Source organism: Hippocampus bargibanti, linkage group LG02, assembly GCF_051943395.1.
Source record: "Hippocampus bargibanti isolate YZ-2025 linkage group LG02, ASM5194339v1, whole genome shotgun sequence".
NCBI lineage: Eukaryota > Metazoa > Chordata > Actinopteri > Syngnathiformes > Syngnathidae > Hippocampus > Hippocampus bargibanti.
Window position 1 is genome coordinate 30,121,778 of NC_142735.1, and position 23,513 is coordinate 30,145,290.

The window sequence follows — 23,513 nt, forward strand, 5'->3', positions numbered from 1 at the left end:
TCGGACTTGAGCAAACATCACGGAATTTCACAAGCTTGATTTGCTTTCGCGGGCAAAATAAAATGATGTGACGGGAAAGATTTGGCTTTAAAACCTGTGATCTACAACAATGACATCGTCATACAAACGCTTCAGAAATCCAAACTCTTTATTTGCACAAAGACTGAACCAACCGGCAATAATATAAAATCATTCATTTGACCTTCATTGTTCCAACGCATTTGAAAAGACAGGTAGAAAAAATAATTCAGTGTGCACATTAACAAAACTTCGCAAGCAACGTCAGAGGTTTTCTTCGTGCAAAAACAAGAGAAAAGAGGCATTCACATCATCTGCCGGGTTTGGCCTTCAATTCGTGCAATTATTAATCGTGACGGGTAATTATTGCGAGCAATACCTTGCTTCAAGAACCCGACTCATCCCTTACAGTGGATTCATAGTAAAACAAGAAGACATTGTGGATGTCAAAGTAGCAACTACGGGTTTTGGTTAATTGGTTACTAAAACTGATTCATGCTCAAACTGATCAACTTGTACAATTAATAATCCGCATGGAATTTGCAAAACACTAGGACAGGGTCACGGTTTCCCATTGTGTGACCCTATCTCTTCTTGAAACATCATCCAATCAATGTTTAGAAACTGAGAACAGCAGTTACTGAAGCTTTGCATCTGCAATTCTTTCCCCTTCTTGCTTGATGTGCAGCTTCATTTTGCTAATGTTTACATTTAAAAAGGCGCTACGCTTTATCAATGGACCACGGGTTAGGACTGCAGGTGTGCCAATCTAGTGCCAACACTTCTTTGGACTCAGAGGTCAATCCGTATTAAGGATGTGGCAGCCCAGCGGACTGCAAATTTCCCCATTGTGGGACGAATAAAGGTTTTCTGATTCTGATTGAGTGATTGTTTTTTTCCTGAGAACCTTTTGGTGATATTCTTGCAATTGAGGAACATTGACCAGAAACTGGACCCATGAGCCCCGGCCCGTTTTTGCTTCTCAGTGACTGAGCAATTTAGGGACGCACCTCTCCAAACCATTTCTGGCTGCTAGTTGTCCCCAGGATTCATCTGCGGGGGTATCCCAAATGGTGTTTGATGAGCATTCCACAAGTTCTTTGCCTCCCCCGCCCCGTCCCAGCCTTTTTAAAACGTGTCATTCATGGCAATCACCTTGATCAGTATGAATGAGCATGCTATATCTTGTCTGCAAATTTCAAAAATTAACCTGCCTGAAATAAAGTCTAGCTAATTTTTAAAAAAGTCAATCTGAAATAACGATAAAACGACCAATCTGACACTCACGGCAGCAAATGGCTTCTGGCTGCAAGAGAAGTAAAGAAAACACAGGTGTGATTCTTTGAAACAAATAAAAACAGCGCAAATGTTATAAAACACACAGCGGCTCCAGTGAAGCTTCCCGGCAACACGACTTGGGAGGCAACAATGAAAATTAAAAAAAGAGAGAAAAGCAGGATTCAATTAAATATCTTGGTAGCATTTTCCACCCCTGCCGGTATTCTTCGGCTAGGTCGGATGATCAAGATCTTTCATATGCTAACATTTGATATGCTAACATTTGTGTTGAGATACCAAAAGTGAATTTTGGAAAGTGACAGGCCAATCGGGAAGGGTTGCCTGATTTCCAGAATCTGGATCTACTCAATCGTGGCATTTGGGGGGGCTGTGGGTGGTCTCTTGCTCTATTCAGGTTCGGGGAATTTATTGCTGACCTGTTAGCAGTTGCAATGCTAATATACGGGGAACACCCAAGAACCACCCTGCCTTGGCTGGAGGTCCTCACAGTGACTGATAGCCATCCGTCCTCCTCTTGCGGCCCAGCAAGTAGACCACCAACACCACCAAGACCAGCACCAGCAAAGTGACTCCCACACCGATGGCCACGCTGTAATCGGGCTGGTCGGCTACACAGTGATCAGCTGAAACCGGTGCCACATGTTACGCATACGTCCAAAACCCAAAAACAAAATGGCCTTTTTTGGGGGTACTTACTGACGCCAAATTCATCACTCTTGGTCAGATTAAAGCCTTGCATTCGATCGTCCTTGACATCCAGATACAAGCCCTTCCCCATGTAGATGGATTCGCTCCGGCAAGAGTACGAGTGGCCGATTTTTGCAGGGAAGGCACGCAGTGAGCCGTTCGTGGCGGCGTAGTGTCCGCTGACTGGAAAAAAAAGGTTGCAGGTTCTTTTTTTTCAGTTTTAAAACATCTCTCGGTAAAAGCTGTCCGACAGGCTTTTGTCAAAATTAGTGGCGAGCCGTGCATTTGACACCTCGGCAATCAGTCTGAATCAATTTAACCCTGAAGAACTATTTGATGATGATACAACCTTGACCGCAGCTACAGCTGCGACTCAATGGGAAAATATGGCAGGAAATATGGCCTGCGAGAAGGCCTTGGTGTCGCCAACTCAAAATCGGATTGCTTCAAGCAAGAGTGTCAAAGTCATTTTTTGCCGCAGACCACATTCTAGTTGCGGTTTTGTTTCGGGGGCCGTTATGGATTTGGGGAAGCCATTAGAATGTTTCAGCAAATCCACAGATTACAGAGCGCACAAAAATTAATGAATAACTAGTTTTCACATTTGAGGTAAAAATAATGACTGCAATTGTGGTTTTCATGTGAAATATTTGACATTTTTGTTCGGATTTCAGCAAGCATCATGGAATGTGATTTGCTTTCGCGGGCCGAATAAAATTATGTGGCCGGCCAGATTTGGCCCCCGGGTTTTGACTTTGACAACTGTGAGTTAAAGCAACAGTTTTAGCAACACTTATTTAGTGGTGTGAGTTTTTGTTACTTCCAGGTTGAGTGCACACTGGTGCGATTGGCTGCCGCTGCTCACCCGCAGAGAAAAAAAATGTTCTTATCCTGTGACTGTGAAGTGTCCTTGAGAATTTTGAAAGGCACTAAAATGTATGATTCTTTCATATTAGTCTCGCAGTGGAGAAATGTACATTTCACAGCAGCAAAGTGATGAAAGGAATGAAAGTAGAAAAACAAAATACATGAGCTGCTGGAAAGGCAGCCACTCTTGCGGTGCCATCTTGAAGTCAAAAGAACAACCAAAAAAAGTACATAACAAATAATATGACAGCACAAAGATCAGAGCATTGTCATCAAATGGTGAGTATAGTTTTGCTTTTTTGATTGTTGCTGTGCCGATGACCATTTTATGTTTGGGAGCCTTTTACTGAGCGAGTTGCTTGTTCTGTAGCCACATAGGGACATAAGTCTTCTTGTGCCGGTCCCAAGCCCGGATAAATACAGAGGGTTGTGTCAGGAAGCGCATCCGACGTAAAAGCTTGGCCAAAACAAACATGCGGATCATACCTCTGAAGATGGAGGACACTGATTCGCTGTGGCTGTCTGCATTTTTGGGTTCGACATTTCCCGCCCCCAGATACCTCAAAATGGCACGGAATAAATTATTTAATCGATTGCAAACATGTATGCTTTCCTCTTCAGAACTATTTGAATCATATTCATAACTGGATGAGTAACAAGAAAGCATATTCTCCGAATCTGAAGCCATTGTTTTGATTCTCCAGCAAGGCAAGACGTCTTGGGGTGACGCCACGAACAAGGGGGCGGGACCTTCTGAAACTGGCCACTTCTTTTTTTTTTGCAGAATTTGGACACTTAAAGTCATTTTTATTGGTGTTTTGCATTTGACTAAAAATATACTGCGTGTTTTGGGTATTTTAGATGTTATAAAACGTTTTTCTGATGTCAGTTAGGAAACAAAAAAGTGATGCCGCCTGTCCTTTAAAGGTTTTCTGATTCCGATGCAACTATTTTGAGACATTTTAGTACTGCCACTATAGGTTTCTTTTCACTTACGGATGAAACACTTCATCAGCAACATTGTCAAGTGCATGACAAAGCAAGGGTGACTTTGTGTTTCTTGTCAAAAAAAAAAAAACGTGACTCGCAATAGGATTGTGCAAAAGGTGGCCTTACCGTTGCTTAAGGGGTAGGCGAGGTCGAACATCAATTTGTCAACGTAGGCGATGTTTTCAGTGGTGCTCTGAGGAAATATAACAAAAAATACACATGAGACTTTTTTATTTGCCATGTCAACAAATCAGTTTGGTTCATTCACGATGGTTGTGCAGTTGAGGTACTGAGCGAGTCGGATCACATGATGACTGACACAGAAACAGACTCGTCAAGTCGACTTCCTCTTTCAAATGATGAATCTCTCCTGTGTCAGCTTGCAGATGGGGCGGGGGGCAGGAAAAAATTCACATGATTTCAAGTGACCAAAACCAGTGATGGGAAGTCAAGAAATTTTGATTCAGATTTTCCCTTAAAAGGACCACCGACGCCACTTTTTTGTTTCCTAACTGACATCAGAATAACGTTTTATGGCATCTAAAATACCCAAAACATGCAGCATGATATTTTTGGTCAAATGCAAAACACCAATAAAAACGACTTAAAGTGTTTAAAAAGTACTTCAATTTGAAACCGGAAGTGGCCAGTTTCAGAAGGTCCCGCCCCCATGTTTGTGGTGTCACGGCAAGACGTCTTGCCTTGCTCGAGAATCAAAACAATGGCTTCAGATTCGGAGAATATGCTTTCTTGTTACTCATCATTATGAATATGATTCAAATAGTTCTGAAGAAGAAAGCATACATGTTTGCAATCGATTAAATAATTTATTCCGTGTCATTTTGAGGCATCAGGGATGGGAAATGTTGCAACCAAAAAAGGCAGAACATGGCGACAAAGACGTGTAAGGAATTAATCAGCCCGTTTCCACAGGCTGATTAATTCCTTACATGGAGCTTTGCCGCCCTCTTCTGCCGCTTTTTGGTCCTACACCACATTTTCAGACCAAAGTACAGCAAAATCTATTGATGTGATGGAAGGACTGCTACAATGTGCTCTTTTTCGGTCAGGGGCGTTCCTTCAGTGACGTAACGTACGGACTCGTCGCCAACTCAAAAACAAGACTTCCGGAATATTCAGCGAGAGTCCTAAAACGTAAAATATAGATAGCTATATGCGGTGGAATCTTTGTACAATACGCTCAGTAGAAGTCATTTGAAGACATTTTAAAAATTATGGACACAACTTGTCCGGAGACGTCGGTTGTCCTTTAAAAATAATTGTATACAGACAAGGCTAGGTTTGACCATAATCCATTCCAGAATCCTGTTTGAAAACCGATTTGGTTAAAAAACGAAATATTTCCCATTATAATCAATAATAATAACACATTGAATTTATAAGCGCCTTTCAAATCAATGAAATCAATGTCATTTTTGAATCAATATTGAACAATACAAACTCACAATGGAACACGATATGAGAATAACGCCCGATAAGTGGCGATCTCAACCAGACACGTTTTTTTTTATATCGCGATTAAACAGTACAAACTGTGTACCCAATTTATACTTTTCACTCAGGCTGAAGTGTGTTGAAAAATAATGTACCTGCAGTTGTAATCGCTCCCAGTATTGCGATTTCTGGACTCCGCTGCCTTACACGTCACTTCCTTCTGTCGCGTGTCCTTGTGACCGGCATTTTTGTATTGTTTTATATCATTTAAAAAAATCATTGATTAAAATGGGAAATGTTTCGGTTATCGACCAAACTAGCTTTCGAACAGGTTTCTGGAACGGATTATGGTCGAAAGCCCAGTTTTGACGGTACTTGTTTTTAATTTTTATTTTATTTTTAACCTCTCTGCTATTACCAAATACAGAGTGGGACTATTTCTGCCATATTTTGAGAGAAGTGAACCTTGTTGAACATGAAGGTGATGAAACCCTCCTGGAGGAGCAGCGTAAGATTGGCCTTGTTATCCTGACAATTCCCAACAGCTCGCGTCTTATTGGGCTGAACAATGAATGTTCCGCTGGCCTGAAAAAGGTAAAAAAAGGTAATTACAGATAAAGTAGGCTGGGAATGGAATACCTATACTTTGTTACTGTATCTCAAATCTGCTTTCCACAATTAAATTAACAAATTAGATTAATTTATTAATGATATTAGATTAATTAATCGGATCACATTAAATTAGATTGGATCCGATTCGATTACATTAGATTAACCTTTATGAATGTCACAGCAAAGTTATGAAAGGAACACGAAAGGAAAATGAAGTAAAACAAAATTCCATCCATCTTAAAAACAAAAAATGTCAGATTCATTCAGACTGAGATGTAATAATAATAATAATAATAATAATAATAATAATAATAATAATAATAATAATAATTACCTGCGGTGTCACGAGTCGGATCTGTAAAGCCATACGGGCCATCAGGCACACAGATTTGCCCTTCATGAGCCGATAGTCTCCAGCACTTAAATGGGCAGGTGGAGTCGGTTTGGCTGGAGTCACGGTGGGAGGCGCCGCGGTGGTATTGGTGATGGGTGCAGGGGCGGTGGTCGTTTTGTTCGACGTGGGGTCATGTTTCGTCGTGGCATTGGCGGTGGTAGCTTTGGTCGATGTGGTATTGTCGTCCAAGGTGGTGGCTTTAACGGGCGTCTTGGTCAGTCTGGCTGTTGGGGTTGGTTGACTTTCCGGAAAGAATTCTTCAGCGGGAGTGACTGTCACTGGGGGTTTTCCATCATGCTTTAGTGACAGTGCTTCAAAGGAAACTACAAGAGAAGAGAGAGGTGTTGGGGGTTGCGCTCGGGTTGAGACCGAGTTTAGTCATAATTGCGATTTTACCACACTTGACGGGCGGTTCACACGTCGTACCTAGCCTTAAAACGTCATAATTACATAATATTTCCAACAAAAAAAAACGTATCAATAACAAAAAAACTGACTGTATTTCCAAATATCGATAAATACAAAATAAATAAAAGGACCGAGTAAAAAAAGTTCAAGTCACTTTTAGGTCAAAGTGGCCCGATAACGTCGCGTTCGCCTGCGTTCAAAAGTCCACCACGTATTAGGGGCAAACCCGAACGGGTTTTATTTGATTTTTAATAACATATACAAACCTTTGGAGTGGATATTTCCTATTTGAAAAGCATTTCAAGCACTTTTGGTACGTACGTCACGATATGCACACAAAGCGAGAACGAAACCGGCGCACACTACGAATAAATATATATTTTTCGGAGCTACAGCGAATATTTCTAAAGTGTTCATGAGAAAGAAATTACCTGAAAAGACACAAGAAAGGATTAAAAGTGCACTTTTCATTGCGACAGGTGCGGCTCGATGATTTCCCAAACGACGACGGACGGAATGTCGACTTAGTGCGACGACTAATAAAGCATCGTTTCAAAGAACACACGCAATGACCACAAGCGTATGGATAACGTCAAAATAAAATACATTTTTGAAATTTTTATTTCTTTATATTCGAACTCGTGACTAATTTGAGACGTAAACCGTTTGAAAGAATAAGTCTTTTCGCCGGAAAGACTTATTCCAGTTCAAGTCAAACTGATTAAACGTGAAATCTCATCCACTTAAATCTTATTTTGAAAGCCGATCCTCAAAAAGGTCTGTGCGAAGAGGTTATGCTGTATGTTCAGTGTTCGGGAAACGAAACTAGCCGGGTTCAGTTAGGGAAGAGGTCAAGATTGCGGTTCATTCAAGAGGGAACTGCGTCGTCGGCACAAACAACAAATGACAATCGGAATTGCACATAGCCAGCTGCTCATATATCAAAGCGATAATAATAGACGACGACGGTCAAAAAGTAAATCAACAAAACAATGAAATAATTTACGTCATATGATTACAGTAAAGTTATGTTTGACATAAAAGCCATTTAAACTTAAGGGATTCCCAACCTATTTGCCATCATGACTTTTGTTTCTCAACCGATATCTATTATCAACTTGTGCACTGTTATGCCGAACTGATGAGATGGTGCGTTTTCAAGGACACATCTGGCCACAAAACAGTTACACTACAGAAATGAAAAAAAAAAAAAAGAATTGCATGACGAAATATGGACAGAAGACACTTAACGTTATAGCTCAAAAACTGTCACTCAAAATGTACGATTTTGTTGTTTTCATATACATTTTGAAATACTTTTGTTAAAAGGGGCTGCTTCTCTGCTTTTTTGTGCCTGTAATGGGCAGCATCTTCAAAGCCCCGCTTTGTTCAGCGGTTAGGTCGGTGCTGTTGGACAGTCTGCGAATGGATGGATGCATGGCTTGAGGAGCCTGCGATAAGGAGAAGGGAGCGTCAGTGCAAAGTGCAGATGCGTATGTGGAACTGTCGTGGCTTGGAATTGAAGCGGATTTATGTGGGACAGGAAATGTGAGACAATCTCTTTTCATCAATGGATGCTACACCAGCATGTTTGCTTTCAACATTTATCTTGTAGTAGACGTACACATTCCACCATGATGTCCCTGTTCCACTGCTGAAAAGGACGCTTTGATCCACTCCTCTTTCATCTAGACCTGCTTCATGTCACAAAGAGGGTACAGTAAGTGCAAGAATGAATGACTCTCTGTGTCTTTGTGTTGTCATATTACTTTAGTTTTTTTTTTACTTCAAGATGGCGCCACGAGAATGGCTGCCTTTCCAGCAGCTCTTGTATTTTTTCTACTTCTTTCTTTCCTTTACTCTTCCTTTCATAATTCTGCCGCTGTGAAATGTAAATGTATCCACTGCGAGACGAATAAAACTACATACAAACCAATCCAACACACCTACTATTACATAAAACACGTTTCCACCTGAAAATGAGTAATGTCGGAACACCTTCCACTCGTGCATTTTTTGATCTGAGGGTGGCAGGCGGGGTACACCCTGAACCGATTGCCAGTCGACATGTTGAAATAATACAATACAAAATCTCAATTTGAAAACATACGACTTTTTTCCTTTGAAATACGAGTCGTCTTATAGAATATTTTCTAAAGTAGATTGTTTATGTAATGACGGTCTTAAAAAGCGTTTACTTGTACAGTGTACATGCCAGTTCGGGCATATACGTGCCTTAATACAGAAATCGGAAAACTGACGTCACAGCGACCTCTTCCGGAAACCCGAGACTTAAAAAAACTAAATTAACTGAAAACTTAAAGAATTTACAAAGTGAAGATCCGTTTTGAAACGTGTTATGGATGTGTAGTCTTTTTTGTCTGGTAAATAAAAAGAAATAAAACGACTTAAATTTTATTGGTTCGACTTCCCAGGACAACGTTATGTTAATAGAGAGCTTCTGGACCAATGGCCACGCCGCAGATCCCCACCGGCACCACCTCCGATGACGACATTGGAGTGCGAGAAACCGTCCAACGCCATAAAAGGAAAATACTCACGCATGCGCCTTGGTGGCAGTTTTGTTTGAAGTGAACTGCTGCCTGGAACTGCCCTTACGAGCTCGCCAAGTCGTCCGGCATTTGTAACGAATCGCGCTTTTTTTTGCACCTCGCCTCAATGCATCGTATCGACCATGTTAGGCCACCATTACCCGAATGCTGACAAGTCGCAAAAACTGGCCAACTACGTGGAAGAGTATCTGGAATGCGTGGAGTCCCTGCCCTTGGACATACAAAGAAATGTTTCCGTGCTGCGCGAAATCGACGCAAAGTATCAAGGTAACGAGATGCCGCCGATGCGTGTCGACGATAGTTTGCGCGGCGTTGGCGGGCGGATGCCTCGTTTCCCCATTTACGTCAACGCAGCCTCGCTCCCTCGCACCGAACTCCCTTGGAAAAAGTGGACATTTGTTTCCGTGTTCACGCCAAAGACCAAACATGCGCCTTCCTACGTCTTGTGCCACCTGTGGTGGTCCGTGTGGGTTAATTGACGACGTTCGGCCTCAATTTACAGCAGAAGGTACCATGACGCGATGGTTAAATCGGTGCGTTGACAGCTCCGCTCGGTAGCGATGCTCCGTAAAACGAGGCGAGTGCGTTTGCTGCAGCCTAAGAACTGCTGCCCTATGCCCCGCCCCCGTCACGTGACTACGTCAGTCACTCTTAGTGGGGGAAGAGCAAAGCGGGTTGTTTACCTTGGAAAAAAAAACAAGCGGCGCACTGTTCGGCTGTAATTCCCTTGACCACGGCGTCGAACGTGATTTAATAATAATAATAATAATTCCAGAAACATGTTCGAAAACCGAAACATTTCCCATTATAATCAATGTTATCAATGTCTGTTTTTAATCGTGATTGAACAATACAAACGCGCCGGCTCACAATGGAACGCTACACGAGCATAATGCGTCGCTCACAATGAAACGTGAAGTATACGGAAGCGGGGGGGAGTCCGGAGATGCATTCGCGTGAACTCAGTGTGGTCCAGCACCCATTTTCGGTTGAAAAGTGAGGCATAAAACCCCGAAATTTTTGTTCGAATTGGTCGAGATCCGAGACATTCGAAAACCCAGGTTTGTCTGGTATTTGCAGAAGTTCTGAAGGAGGTGGATGAAGTCTTTGAGAAGTACAAGGCAGAGCAGGATGGCGCTCAGAGAAAGCGGCTGCAAGTTCAGCTGCAACGGGCACTCATCGTCAGCCAGGAGCTGGGCGACGAGAAGATCCACGTAGTGACCCAGATGACCGAGCTGGTGGAGAACCGCTCCCGCCAGATGGACTCTCATTCGCTGTGCCTCCAGGAGCCCCCCGATCCCGAACGCGCGGCGACGGAGCGGCGCACAAACATCCCGGAGGTGGCCGTCGCCCCCGTGGCTGCCTCGACCGCAGCCACTGCCGCCGAGCGTGCCTCTGCCCGCCGCCCACGGCGCCAGCGCAACAGCGAGAGCCGAGACTCGACCCACCCGTCGGCCAACGGCTCTGCGGCGGACGAGGCCGCCGAGGATCCGCCCCTCCCGCTTCCCAGAGAGAAGAAGTCCAAGTCAGCCAAGAAGAAGAAGCGCAAGTCCAAGCAGGAGCGGGACGCCTCGCCGGTGGATTTCGCCATCGACCCCAACGAGCCCACCTACTGTCTGTGCGAGCAGGTGTCATACGGCGAGATGATCGGCTGCGACAATGAACAGTGCCCCATCGAGTGGTTCCACTTCTCCTGCGTTGGCCTCACCTACAAGCCCAAGGGCAAGTGGTACTGCCCGAAATGCAGAGGGGACAACGAAAAGACAATGGACAAAAGCCTGGACAAGAACAGGAAAGACCGTCGGTCAAGGTAGTGACCCCCCCCCCCCCCACCACCACAATCCCCCCTTGCCGATTCAAGTTCGGCAGCATAGGACGTGAGGAGCAATCGAACCGAGCCGCTTATGACTCACCGAGGACACAGCGTGGTGACGCCTTCATCAAACTATTTGAGTGACAAGTGTCTATTTTTCACGTATGAAAATAAATACAACTCAAGAATCCCCGCTTCGTAGCAGACATATTTTTTATTACTATTTTGCAGTCTCATTTTTAGGTGTCCTTTGACACGAATGTTTAATCACAATTTAATAATACGAGAATGAAAATGAATAAAGCACATCTCTTGGAGTTTACAAATCTTATAATGCCAGGTGAGAAATATTTGTATAATGTTACTTTTTGCTGCTGTGCCATTTGGTGTTTGGGAGCCTTTTAATTTTCATTTTGAAGTGTATTTTATTTATTGTATACTATTTGTGATTGTCTTTTATTGATTATAGTACCTATGCTTGTCTGTGACTGTAAAGAGTCCTTGAGAGCTTCGAAAGGCGCTAAAAATGTATTATTTTTACTGAGCATATTCATCTTTATGAGGTTCATAGTTACTTGTTCTATAGCCACAAGGGGACATAAGCCAGTGTCTTCTTGTGCCGGTCCCAAGCCCAGATAAATACAGAGGGTTGTGTCAGGAAGGGCATCCAACGTAAAAGCTTGGCCAAAACAAACATGCCAATCAAACCTCTGAAGATGAAGGATATTGATTTTCTGTGGCGACCCCTTGAAGGGAAAAGCCGAAAGGAAAAGATTTTTAGCTGTCCTTTGAAGTTATATTGAAAGACACACAGATCCTTTTTTTCATCACAAATTTCCAAATCATAATGCGTGAAATGTGATACCCAAGGTCCCAAGTTAGTGTTGGAGGTCCCTCGATTTGTCCAAATAAGCCCATGATCAAATTTGATAAAAGATCATGGAGATGCTTATTCACGGTTTCAAGATGTGAAAAACAACAAAGCTGTGGCTGACTCAAACTGCAACACGCTTGAACTTCAGTGTTCAATGTGTAGGGACAAAGGTGCTTGAAGCAGACGATAATATTGATTCAACTACACATTTTATAATGGCTTCCCCAAATTCATAACAGCCCAAGAGGAAACTAACTATACAATCTGGTCCGCCGAAAAAAAAATACTGACACTACTCAAAACTAAGTTTTGAAGTCAACAAATCGTTACATTAAACGGAATTTAAATTTAAATCAATAATAACCATCCTCCCCCAGGAACAGTTTTCAGTCAGATAAAGGTTTGGGAACGGCTCGACTGTTTGGGCGGGTGGTGGTTGTCTTTGCGCTCGGGGTGCTTTGCCTTGATGACAGCGACACACCTTGACTACAAAGAGTGACGTCGCCGCTTGATGACAAAGACCGATGATGCCACATCCCGTTGCCCTTTGTTGACTGAGTTCAGAGTGGTGAAACAGTGTTTGTGATCGCAGAGAAATTCCGCCCCCAAACTCAGAGGATCCCCGCGCTCTATAAACGTTGTCCGAAGCAGAGAAAGCAAAGACTTGAGTACACGGCCCAGAGATGAGCAGTGAGAGTGCCACCCTCGGGCCAGGAAATGACCTGCTCACCATCGAGAAGATCCAACATGGCATCAAGGAGTTTTTTCGCTCAACGGGGGATGTTTGGCGACGACGTGAAAGGTCGTCGGACAGGCCAGGTAACGTCTGCGGCTGACTGTCCATGTACTACAATCGCCATTTGCGGTCAGCGCTGAAGCGATCATTTGTCCCCGATTTATGGTGGTGTGCAAGTCTGAATTTGGACCTTCGTGTGGCACAATATGTGCTAGCGGAATATTTGGGTGTTTTAAAAATGTTCATGGTAAATTTGCCCTGTCAGCTTCAAAGTAAAGTACAATTGGGGGCGTTAAATAGCTTGACAATTGCCTTGAAAATGGTTTTGTTTGTTCCGAGTGACAAAGGGGAGGCCTGCCAAATTACAGTAAAGTCTCGTTATATCGATATTGTCGGGAGTCTGAAAAAATATCGATATAACCGGACTATCGATATATCCGATCCTGCGGCATGCAAATTTTCTCCTTGCGTTCATAGAAATAGTATCGTAATAAGCAGTACTATCGATATAACCGATATCGATATGACGAGACTTTACTGTATACAATTGTTTTCTTTAGATTTCGATAGTCTATGCCAGGTGTCTCAAACTAATTTTTTTGCCAATGGCCACAATCTTGTTTGTTTCCTCTCACAGGCCGTTGTGAATTTGGGGAAGCCATTAGAATGTTTCACCCCTTCCACATATTACATACAGAGCGCACAACAAGTTAATGAATAACCAGTTTTCAAATTTGAGGTCAAGAATAATGACATTGTAGTTTTCATACGACAATTTGAAAATTTGGTTCAGATTTTTGCTAGCATCATGGCACTTGACATGCATGATTTAATTTTGAGGGCCAAATAAAAGGATGTGGCAGGCCAGACTTGGCTCTCGAGCCTTGACTTTGACACCTGTGGTCTATGCAAAGGGCACTCGCTGTGATCAACTGGTTGGGGTCATTTCCATCCATCCATTTTCCAAATTGCATATCCTAACACATCGTAGATTTCCAAGTAGCATTTACATATATACAAATGATAAAAACATCAATTGCAGAATAAAAAATTGGAGTGCAGTGACGATACCCCAAGATGAGCTCTGACAGTTTTGAACTCTGCACAAAGTCACTTCTGCTCGTGAGGCATGCTAATCTGAGGTTTTGCTTTTCTTCTCCAGAATGTGACTTACACTTTTAAGGACAAAGACAAAGATGCCAAGGTCAACAATATCATCAAGAGCATTGTCGAGAAAAGCACTCTGGATGTGGCCAACTTGAGGGAGATGATCACCGTCTGGGATAAGGAGGAGCGAGCCATGTCTGACGCATTTATCGACGAGTCGTCCTACGGCGTGCTCACCCAGCAGAAGATCAAGCAACACCTCAAGAATTTCTTCTCCGAGAGGCTAATAATCGCCGAGCGGGAAGAGGGCAAGCGGGCTGGCGCCACGTCTGCCCTGAAGATGTTTGCGAGAACAAGCGCTATGAAGAAGACCGACGTTTTAGATGTGGAGGAAGAAGATGATACCGGCATCTTTGAAGAGGAATTTAGCGGCTGCTCTGATGAGCAACAGACTCATCAGGATGACTTTTCTCATACTATCGATAGCCCACTTTCTCCTAATTCGTCAAAAAGCACTTCACCCACCGGCTTCATCGACAAGGCTAAAGATTTGATTGGCCAAGTTCTCAATCCTGTCGTCAACACCATCGACACAGCCAGCAAAACGCTTGTTGAGAAAGTGAAGTCGACCTTCAAGAAAACAATGGAGTCTGAGCATTCGGAGAAGGAGACGGAGGAAGGATCCTCGGTCTCAGACAGAGAATCAATAGCCAGCACCTCGTCCACATCAGAGTGGTTGCCAAATCTGGCCGCTTTTTTCTCATTCGCTGCTTCGCCAAGCACCAGTGACTGCAAAGAGGAGACACCGCTAGAGCAAGACATCTCAGGTCAAGTGGCAACGGAGGAGAAGTGTCAGGCTACTGACCTGTTGGAAGAAGTGTCCGTATCTCCACAGAGGGATCCGGAAACTGACGATCAGGCCACATGCGCTGTGGACAACTTGGACAGTGAACCAACTCTCTTTGACAATCCTTCAACAATTTTGACTGAATCACTTTGGAGCACAAGTACAGCAAATAAGCTCGATCAAGACAATGTTGAAGTTTTATCAGCGGGTTTGCAAGATTCACCAGAGAGTAGAACCACTGCAGCCCCTGGTTCCGATTGCATCAAATCACCGGCTGCACCAGAGGAAAAGATGTGTGTATCAGATGAAGAAGCTCTGAGTGAACTTGAGCTGACAGAAGATAGCCTAGCCAAGAGGTCATCACCTAAATCTGTAAACGCTGATCTTGCGTTGCCAGAAGATATAATAGAAAAGAGGTATTCACCTGAATCCGTAAACGTTGGTCTTTCCTTGCAAGAAGACATCGTAGAAAAGAGATCATCACCTGAATCTATAAACCCTGATCTTGCGTTGCCAGAAGACATCGTAGAAAAGAGATCATCACCTGAATCTGTAAACGCTGATCTTGTGTTGCCAGAAGACAGATTAGAAAAGACGTCTTCACCTGAATCTGGAAACGCTGATCTTGCCTTGCCAGAAGACGTTGTAGTCAGAAGATCATCACCTGAATCTGTATATGTTGATCTTGCGTTGCTGAAAGACATTGGAGAAAAGAGGTCTTCACCTGAATCTGGAAACGCTGATCTTGCGCTGCCAGTAGACAGGGTAGAAAAGAGGTCTTCACCCGAATCTAAAAACGGCGATCTTTCGTTGCCAAAAGACAGGGAAGAAAAGAGGTCTTCACCTGAATCTAAAAACGGCGATCCTTCGTTGCCAAAAGACAGGGTAAAAAAGAGGTCTTCACCTGAATCTAAAAACGGCGATCCTTCGTTGCCAGAAGACAGGGTAGAAAAGAGGTCTTCACCTGAATCTAAAAACGGCGATCCTTCGTTGCCAGAAGACAGGGTAGAAAAGAGGTCTTCACCTGAATCTAAAAATGGCGATCCTTCATTGCTAAAAGACAGGGTAAAAAAGAGGTCTTCACCTGAATCTAAAAACGGTGATCCTTCGTTGCCAGAAGACAGGGTAGAAAAGAGGTCTTCACCTGAATCTAAAAACGGCGATCCTTCGTTGCCAGAAGACAGGGTAAAAAAGAGGTATTCGCCTGAATCTAAAAACGGCGATCTTTCGTTGCCAAAAGACAAGGTAGAAAAGAGGTCTTCACCTGAATCTGTGAACACTCATCTTGCGCTGCTCAAAGACAGGGTAGAAAAGAGGTCTTCACCTGAATCTATAAACCCCGATCCTTTGTTGCCAAAAGACAGGGAAGAAAAGAGGGCATCACCTGAATCTGTAAACGCTGATCTTCCGTTGCCAGAAGATGAGGTAGAAAAGAGATATTCACCGGAAGTGTTCGATCCTGAGCTTCAGTTGCCAGAAGACATACCCAAAAGGCTTTCATCAGAAGGAGATGATGATCGTGGGTTTCCAGAAGACATGCCAGCAATGCGGTATTCACCTCAAAATGTTGAGATCGAGGCGATGACGCCAGAAGACCGCATACAAAAGAGGTCTTTGTCAGAATCACCAGATGCCGATCTTATGTGGCCAGAAGATGATATTATTGAGAGGCCTTTGTCAGAAGCAGTAGATGATCTGAGGTTGCCAGGAGACAAGGTAACATATGGGCATTCACCAGTGGAAGTGGTAGATGGGGACCTTCAGTGGCCAGAAGACGAGGTAAGAAAAAGTTCTTCATCAGAAGCACTCAGTGCAGATCTCAAGTCACCAGAAGACCAGGTACAAATTAGACCATCCATCGAAGCGGTTGATGCCAATCTTAAGTGGCCCGAAGAAAGGGTTGATGCTGATCCTGAGTGGAAAGGTGAACTGTTAGGAGAGAGGACTTCAGTTGAACCAGTAGATGTTGATTCGAAGGGACAAGACGATGCAGAGGCAAAGCAGCTTTCATTAGAATTAGAAGATAGTTATCTTTTGTGGCCAGAAGATAGAATTGAGAAAACACAATTAGAAAGAGGAACAAATGCTGATCTAGACGGGCAAGATGACAAAGTAGCGAGAACGTCTTCATTGGAAGAAGATGGTGATTTTCATGTACGAGAAGATAAACTAGTGAAAAGGGATTTGTTAGAATTGGTGGTAAATACTGAGTTGGACTGGCCGGAAGACAAGGTCACAAAGAGATCATCTGAAACATCATCCGGAGAAGATGACTTTAAGTCACCCAAAGATGGAGAAGAGAAGCTGCCTTCATCAGAATTGGCAGTAGACGTTGAGCTTCAACTGTCCGAGGAACAGGAAGTAAGCAATCCTCTGGTGGAAAAAGTAGTAGATGCTGCTATTCAATCGTTTGATGTCAAGAGGGCTTCAGGAGAAGCCGACGCTGATCCTCAATTTTCTGAAGAAGAGGAAGCAAGGAAACCTTTGGAAGTAGCAGTTGATGTTACGGTTCAGGTGTTTGATGTAAAGAGTCCGTCAGTAGAAACACTACAAGATGTCGATGCTCAATCGCCAGAAGGCAGTAGGTCGGTGAAGTCTTTTCATGAAGTGGCAGTTCAGATGGACACAAGATTGTCGGACGACATGCTTGCCAAGACGTCTTCAGACGAAGAAGTTTTGGACCTTTTTTTGGTAGGGGAGAAATGGGAACAGTCAGAAGAACGGCTATCATTATCTCCGGGAGCAGTATGGTCCGTCCCTAAATGGTCAGAAGACCGGGTATCCAGGAAGTCTTTATCCCCGGCAGAAATGAGGGCTGTCGCTAAATGCTCCAAAGACCGGATATCTGGGAAGTCTTTGTCACCGGTAGAATTAAGGGCTGTGCCTGAATGGTCAGAAGACCGGGTATCTGGGAAGTCTATGTCGCCGGTAGAATTGATGTCTCACCCCAAATGGTCAGAAGACCGGGTATCTGGGAAGTCTATGTCACCGGTAGATTTGATGTCTCTCCCCAAATGGTCACAAGACCGCGTGTCTGGGAGGTCTGTATCCCCGACAGAATTAAGGGCTGTCCCCGAATGGTCAGAAGACCAGCTATCGGGGAAGTCTTTGTCGCCGGAAGAATTAAGGTCTCTCCCTAAATGGTCAGAAGACCGGGTATCTGGGAAGTCTTTATCACCGGTAGAATTAAGGGTTGTCCCTAAATGGTCAGAAGACCAGCTATCTGGGAAGTCTATGTCTCCGGTAGAATTGACGTCTCGCCCCAAATGGTCAGAAGACCGGGTGTCTGGGAAGTCGATATCCCTGGCAGAATTAAGGGCTGTCCCTGAATGGTCAGAAGACCGGCTATCTGGGAAGTCTTTGTCCCCGGTAGAAGTGGAGATTTTAACTAAATTTTCAGAAGATAGGGTGTCAAGGAGGTCTTCATCCAAATCGGCAGTGGATGTTTGCAAACCGTTAGAGGGTAGGGCATCAAGCAGGTCTTCTTCATCCCAAGCAACAGTGGAAGGTCGGAAATTATCAGAGGACAGGATATCAAGGAGGTCGTCCTCAAAAGCAGCGGTTGATGCCATTTCTAGATTGTCGGAAGACAGAATATCCAGGAGATCATCTCGGCCAACAGTCGATGCCGTCTCAAAATTGTCAGAAGACAGGATATCCAGGAGGTCCTCATCTCAGGCAGCGGTCGATGCCATCTCCAAATTGTCAAGGAGGTCCTCATCGAAACCGGTGGGAGGAGTCGAGCTGAAATTTTCCAAAGACATGCTATCCAGCAATTCCTCATCTGAAGGAGTAGTCGGCATTCACGTGAAATTATCAGAACAGGAACTTTCATCCGAAGAGACGGCCAAGCTCGAGAAGACGTTACCAGCGCAACTTGAAACCAGGCCATCCCTTTGGAATAGGTGGAAAATAAGGCGTCCGAGGAAGATACAGCCACTTCTAGAGGACTGTCCCGGTGCCATCATGGATTGTATTGGCGTCAAACCGGCTATGAGACCCATTTTCAAAAAAGTCAAGTCAATGTGGAAGACTCACTACGGCCGCAGGAAGAGCAAGCGGGTCAAAGGGAAAGGCGAGAGAAAAGGCGAGAGGCCTCTACATGCAAACGTTCCGGACGAAGGTGCGAGGGAGGCTTCTGCTGCCTCGTCCATCATCTCAGTCGACTTGCTGCCCAGCGACGATGAGGGGGATGAGTCCACCAGCGCCAAATCCACCCAGTCAATGGAGAATGCCCATGACATCCACAGCTTCTTTGAGAACATGTTTAAGAAGGAGTTTTCCAAAAGGTTGGAAAAATCCCTGAAAAGGGGGCTTTTGGACGTGGTCAAAGATTACGTCCCCGAAGCTGTAGCAGACCTCAAGAAAAGATCCCCTCAGTTTTAGTGGAGGATTTTAATGGTGACAGCTGACAGTCCACCGACTCTACTTGTGTAAAGTATCAGCTATACATGTCATGTTCCAATAAAAGTTATGTTTCCCAGGTGATCATTATTTTCTTATCGATTCTTATTGCTGGATTCCATTTGCAATAGTATGAAAGTCCAGAACACACTTTGCCCTGCGATGGTTTCATTAACACAGACCGGGTGGTCAGGGAAGTCTTTAATTGAAATTACATCTAGACCAAAAACAACTAAATTCAGTCATTTGCTGTCATTCACAAATTTATTTGGATTTGAAAAGTGTGAGATGGAGCACCATTCTCAAGTTTATTCGGGTTTTGCCTTTTTGCAGTAGAGTGAAGATCAAGTCCCGGTCTGCCTTCTGTGTGAATTTCAGAACTGTAGACAATGTATTTCCCTCCCACGATCAGGCAACAGTTGCATTTTGCTACCCCCAAAAAAAAGCAGTTTCCGATCTCCACGTGAAGAACGGAATTTGCTTCTCTGCAGAAAAAAAAATTCTCAGCTTTTTGGGAAAAATCAGGCCTTTGGGCTGAAACCACCTGATAGCCGATATCTCCAGAACCCAGTAAGCTCGTAATAAAAGTTTTTTTCTGATGAAAGAAGAGAGTCTAATATTTCTTAGGCTGCATTGAATTTTGAAATAGTCCCAAAACTCAATATTCTGTGGGTCCTGCAATTTGAGTGAAAATGAAAAAAATGGCACTGGATTGGACACATTTTGCACATGGTCTGGCAGTGAATGAGTTAAAGGACAACCGACACCATTTTTTGTTTTCTAACTGACATCAGAAAAACGTTTTATAGCATCTAAAATACCCAAAACACGCAGGATGATATTTTTAGTCAAATGCAAAACACCAATAAAAATGACTTAGTGTCCCAAAACTGCCACAAAATGAGTTCGGAACTGGGCAGCTTCAGAAAGACCCGCCCCCAATGGCTTCAGAGAGTTCAGATTCGGAGAAGATGCTTTCTAGTTACTCATCCAGTTATGAATATGATTCAAATAGTTCTGAAGAAGAAAGCATAAATGTTTGCAATCGATTAAAGTCGTCGTTCCGGATCAATTCGAGCCCTCTGGACTCCAATTTAGCGCCCAGAAAATGCACAAGATGGTGCACAAGCTCTGTTGGAAATGATCTGATTTGTCCGCTGGGAATTTGTGTAAACTTACACCTTCTTTCTGCGTGTTACCGCAATTGGCTGCGACACACAACAATTCACCATTGTGTTATTTATGTAGTTTTCCTTCTACACTATTTTCAGACGAAAAAAATACCCAAACTGCATTGTGTCGCTTTCTCGGTCACAGGTGTACCCTCCGTGATGTCACTTCGGGAATCGTTATCAACTCGAAAACAAGACTTCCGGAATATTCAGCGCGAGTCTTAAAAGGTAAAATATAGCTATATGCTGTGGAATCTTTGTAAAATGCGTTCAGTAGAAGTCATTTGAAGTGATTTTACAAATTATGGACACAATTTGTCCGCAGGTGTCGGTTGTCCTTTAAAATAAAGTCCCCTCGGGAACAGGTGCTTCCAAACGGGGTTTTATTTGAATAGACAATATAAAATCTGGTCAACCTGAAATGAGAAAATAGTCAAGTCAATTGTGTCTCATGACAATACAACATATCCACTTGTGATGTGAATGCTTCAAGGTTTTAGGCAGTGAAGTGAGACTTGGTACTTTCATAACGGAAGGTTTTCAATTAACCTTGATGAAACACGGATGGGACAACTTCTGCCTCTCGACTGTCCCGGAAGCTGGCGGCAACACAAAGATGTTCCTGTTCAAATTGTAAACAGCAGTGAAGCGGCAGCACGGGGGTTGCCCTAATCGTCGTCTTTGCCACCGCCCGTTTTACTCAGCTGCAACACAGGTAGAACCAAAACCACAATGACGGTGACAGTTGGATTCCGGTGGGGTGTGTTGTCTGTTCACTTACATGCTGGATGTTGTAACGATGTAGGAGGGAGGGGGGGAATATCCAAGGTTAAGTTGCATTCCATGATTCATATGTAGAACGTTGGACGCGTACGTACTTTGATGACGTCAATCCAGTTCCAACCTCTCGGCAATTCCCCTTTGTTATCTGAAGGTGGGATCGAGCAGCCCACATTATAGAAAAGGCAATGATTTTCTTGATCCGAATCCTCCGCCCTTCCTAACCTGTCCGACTGGTGATCCTCCTCTTCTGTGCTTTTGTGAGCTGCTCCTTCCTTTCCTTCTTTTTGGCTGTCACGGCGTTCGGTATCGCCTCACCGCTGGATATTAAAGTCTGACGGCGAAGTGAAGGAAGCGGTCAGTGCCCGGGCATATGCTCACGAGTCTGATGATCTTGACACAAACCATGGGAGTGACCACGGGTCTATGGTTCTCCATCAGGGCTTCTTGGTTCTCCTTGGCCCACTCAAACAGGGTGTATGTCATGGCATCACCCAGATTGGCCTCCACTTGCTCCGCCAGCTTGGACAGGATAAGATGCTTGTTTTCGGGAACGCTGATGTTGGTGATAAAATGGTTTGTTGTTTTTTATTCTTTTACGTTTTTGCGGCGGCCCTGAAGATGTTTTCCGACACGCGACTTACATTCGGTTGTTAAAAAAGCCATCCAGTGAAATTTGAGGACCAGTCACGGGGTATGTCTCCGGCCACGTTATGTCCAAAATGAATGCCTTGGAGTCCTCTAGGTCTCCTATCTGTAGGCATGTGACAAAATGTTTCGAGAATAATTCATCACACATTGTCGAATAGCATATTAAAGTGCATTTAAATAGCTTTCAAATGATGTCTAGATTATTGTTCGATGACAAGTAATAAGGAAACAATGGAATTTTTATTTTTAAAAGTTTTAAGAAATATGAGGGGATTTTCCGCCTGTAATTACACAGTTAAAACCATGAAAATCTGTGACTGAGTTCTTGATTACACGGTCACTATTTTAGTTATCTAAGTTATTAATTGGAATGATTTAGCGATCATTTAGTTGAATTTATATTCAATCATCTGTATTCTTCAGTATTTGATGTCTAAAACGAAATATAAACGAAAGATTAGCAAATATCAACAATCGAACGCAGGCAGATTTTCGTCAGAAATCAAAAATTGCTGTCACTGAATACAAGGAAAGAAAAGTGCGAGCTCTAGAAATATATATGCTAATGCTTCTTTTTGCTTGAAACTTGGCAGTTATGGAAAAATATATATACTCTACCATTTCTATGAGTTATAAGAATACAACGTACCTTTATAAACTGTAGTGTTAGCAAAAAGAGCGTAAACTTCAATCATTTTCCCCCCGTGTCTCGTCGTTATTCGGAAATTTCAAGAACCAGCATGGAGGCAAACATGTGTAATATACGTCATTATAAACTGCATATCTTGGAAAATCCCACAAAAAACGATGACGTACTTCACAAAAATGCAACGATATACGACTGCGAGTACAGAGTGCGCTCGGTTCACTGGACAGAAACAATCACGGTGGAATATCGGTCAGCGTATCTACCGAATGTGTCTAAAAATCGGAATTGCCCAAAAAATAAGCAGGACTCACCCTTAATTGAAAAGAAACTGGGCTGAGCTCTTTAAAACACTCGTCACCTTCATAGATAGAACGAAGAGCCTCCAACTCCATCTAAAACACAAACACGCCAGCTGAAACTGTTCGAACTCGCTCACGTTAGCCAGTTAGCATTTGGCCGCGTAACCGTCCATTGCCCAGCTTACCTCTTGATCCTCGTTCGCTGTCATGGCTTCGCTTTCGTTTAGCCGTGGCGTTCTCTTTTGGTGTGGCTGAACGGTTACATGTGGGCGATCATTGAAAACAAAATTTTAAGAGAACTTGAGCGCTAATACGATGCGAGTGGTTTTTTGCGCATGCGCCGTGAAGCGATATTCTTCCTCTGAGGTTTTGACCAAGATGCATTTGCTGCTTACTAGTGGTCAGAAGGCCTAAAATGAAAATGACGGTTTCTCTGGTTCAGCATTTTCCTGTACAGTCGTGGTTCTGTATTTGCATATTTGAGAATAAAACCCATTAATAATAATAATAATAACAATAATAACAGTGTCTGAAACTCATGACGGGGCGGCCCGGTAGTTCAGTGGTTAGCACAACGGCTTCACAGTGCAGAGGTCACCGGTTCGCGTCCCGGTCCGGCCTCCCTGTGTGGAGTTTGCATGTTCTCCCCGGACCCGCGTGGGTTTCTTCCGGGTCCTCCGGTTTCCTCCCACACTCCAAAAACATGCATGGCAGGCAGATTGACAACTCCAAATTGTCCCTAGGTGTGAGTGTGAGAGTGACTGTTGTTCGGGTTTGTGTGCCCTGCGATTGGCTGGCAACCAATTCAGGGTGTCCCCTGCCTCATGCCCGAAGACAGCTGAGATAGGCTCCAGCACCCCCGCGACCCTAATGAGGAA

General features: G+C 43.8%; 4 protein-coding genes across 6 annotated transcripts; 2 read left to right on the top strand and 2 right to left on the bottom strand.

Moving 5' to 3' along the window:
- Nucleotides 1-130: 130 nt before the first annotated feature.
- On the bottom strand, nt 131-9,310 carry LOC148902370 (lysosome-associated membrane glycoprotein 1-like). 2 transcript variants are annotated; one of them, XM_088990850.1, is made up of 6 exons: nt 9,292-9,310; nt 6,263-6,645; nt 5,782-5,901; nt 3,988-4,054; nt 2,014-2,187; nt 131-1,940 (listed from the first exon to the last, which is right to left on the bottom strand). In XM_088990850.1, exons 1-6 carry the CDS (start codon nt 9,293-9,295, stop codon nt 1,801-1,803), a joined length of 888 nt encoding a protein of 295 aa, XP_088846976.1. In that variant the 5' UTR covers nt 9,296-9,310; the 3' UTR covers nt 131-1,800. The 2 variants fall into 2 exon arrangements, with proteins under 2 accessions (XP_088846976.1, XP_088846975.1); XM_088990849.1 differs by lacking the exon at nt 9,292-9,310 and adding an exon at nt 7,162-7,254.
- On the top strand, nt 9,298-11,450 carry ing2 (inhibitor of growth family, member 2). Its single transcript, XM_088990851.1, has 2 exons — nt 9,298-9,570; nt 10,384-11,450. The coding sequence occupies exons 1-2, from the start codon at nt 9,426-9,428 to the stop codon at nt 11,115-11,117; spliced, it is 879 nt and encodes a 292-aa protein (XP_088846977.1). The 5' UTR covers nt 9,298-9,425; the 3' UTR covers nt 11,118-11,450.
- Nucleotides 11,451-11,602: 152 nt separating this feature from the next.
- On the top strand, nt 11,603-20,468 carry LOC148902372 (uncharacterized). The gene is given in 3 exon segments (XM_088990827.1): nt 11,603-12,751; nt 12,753-12,809; nt 13,889-20,468. Coding segments are annotated over 3 exon segments (5,313 nt in total). The 5' UTR covers nt 11,603-12,673; the 3' UTR covers nt 19,067-20,468.
- A 154-nt stretch (nt 20,469-20,622) lies between these two features.
- Nucleotides 20,623-22,982, bottom strand: rwdd4 (RWD domain containing 4). 2 transcript variants are annotated; one of them, XM_088990855.1, is made up of 8 exons: nt 22,821-22,982; nt 22,648-22,728; nt 21,681-21,790; nt 21,442-21,592; nt 21,262-21,370; nt 21,038-21,184; nt 20,806-20,960; nt 20,623-20,672 (listed from the first exon to the last, which is right to left on the bottom strand). In XM_088990855.1, exons 1-6 carry the CDS (start codon nt 22,842-22,844, stop codon nt 21,105-21,107), a joined length of 555 nt encoding a protein of 184 aa, XP_088846981.1. In that variant the 5' UTR covers nt 22,845-22,982; the 3' UTR covers nt 20,623-20,672; nt 20,806-20,960; nt 21,038-21,104. The 2 variants fall into 2 exon arrangements, with proteins under 2 accessions (XP_088846981.1, XP_088846979.1); XM_088990853.1 differs by having other exon boundaries at nt 20,623-20,960.
- Nucleotides 22,983-23,513: the final 531 nt, after the last annotated feature.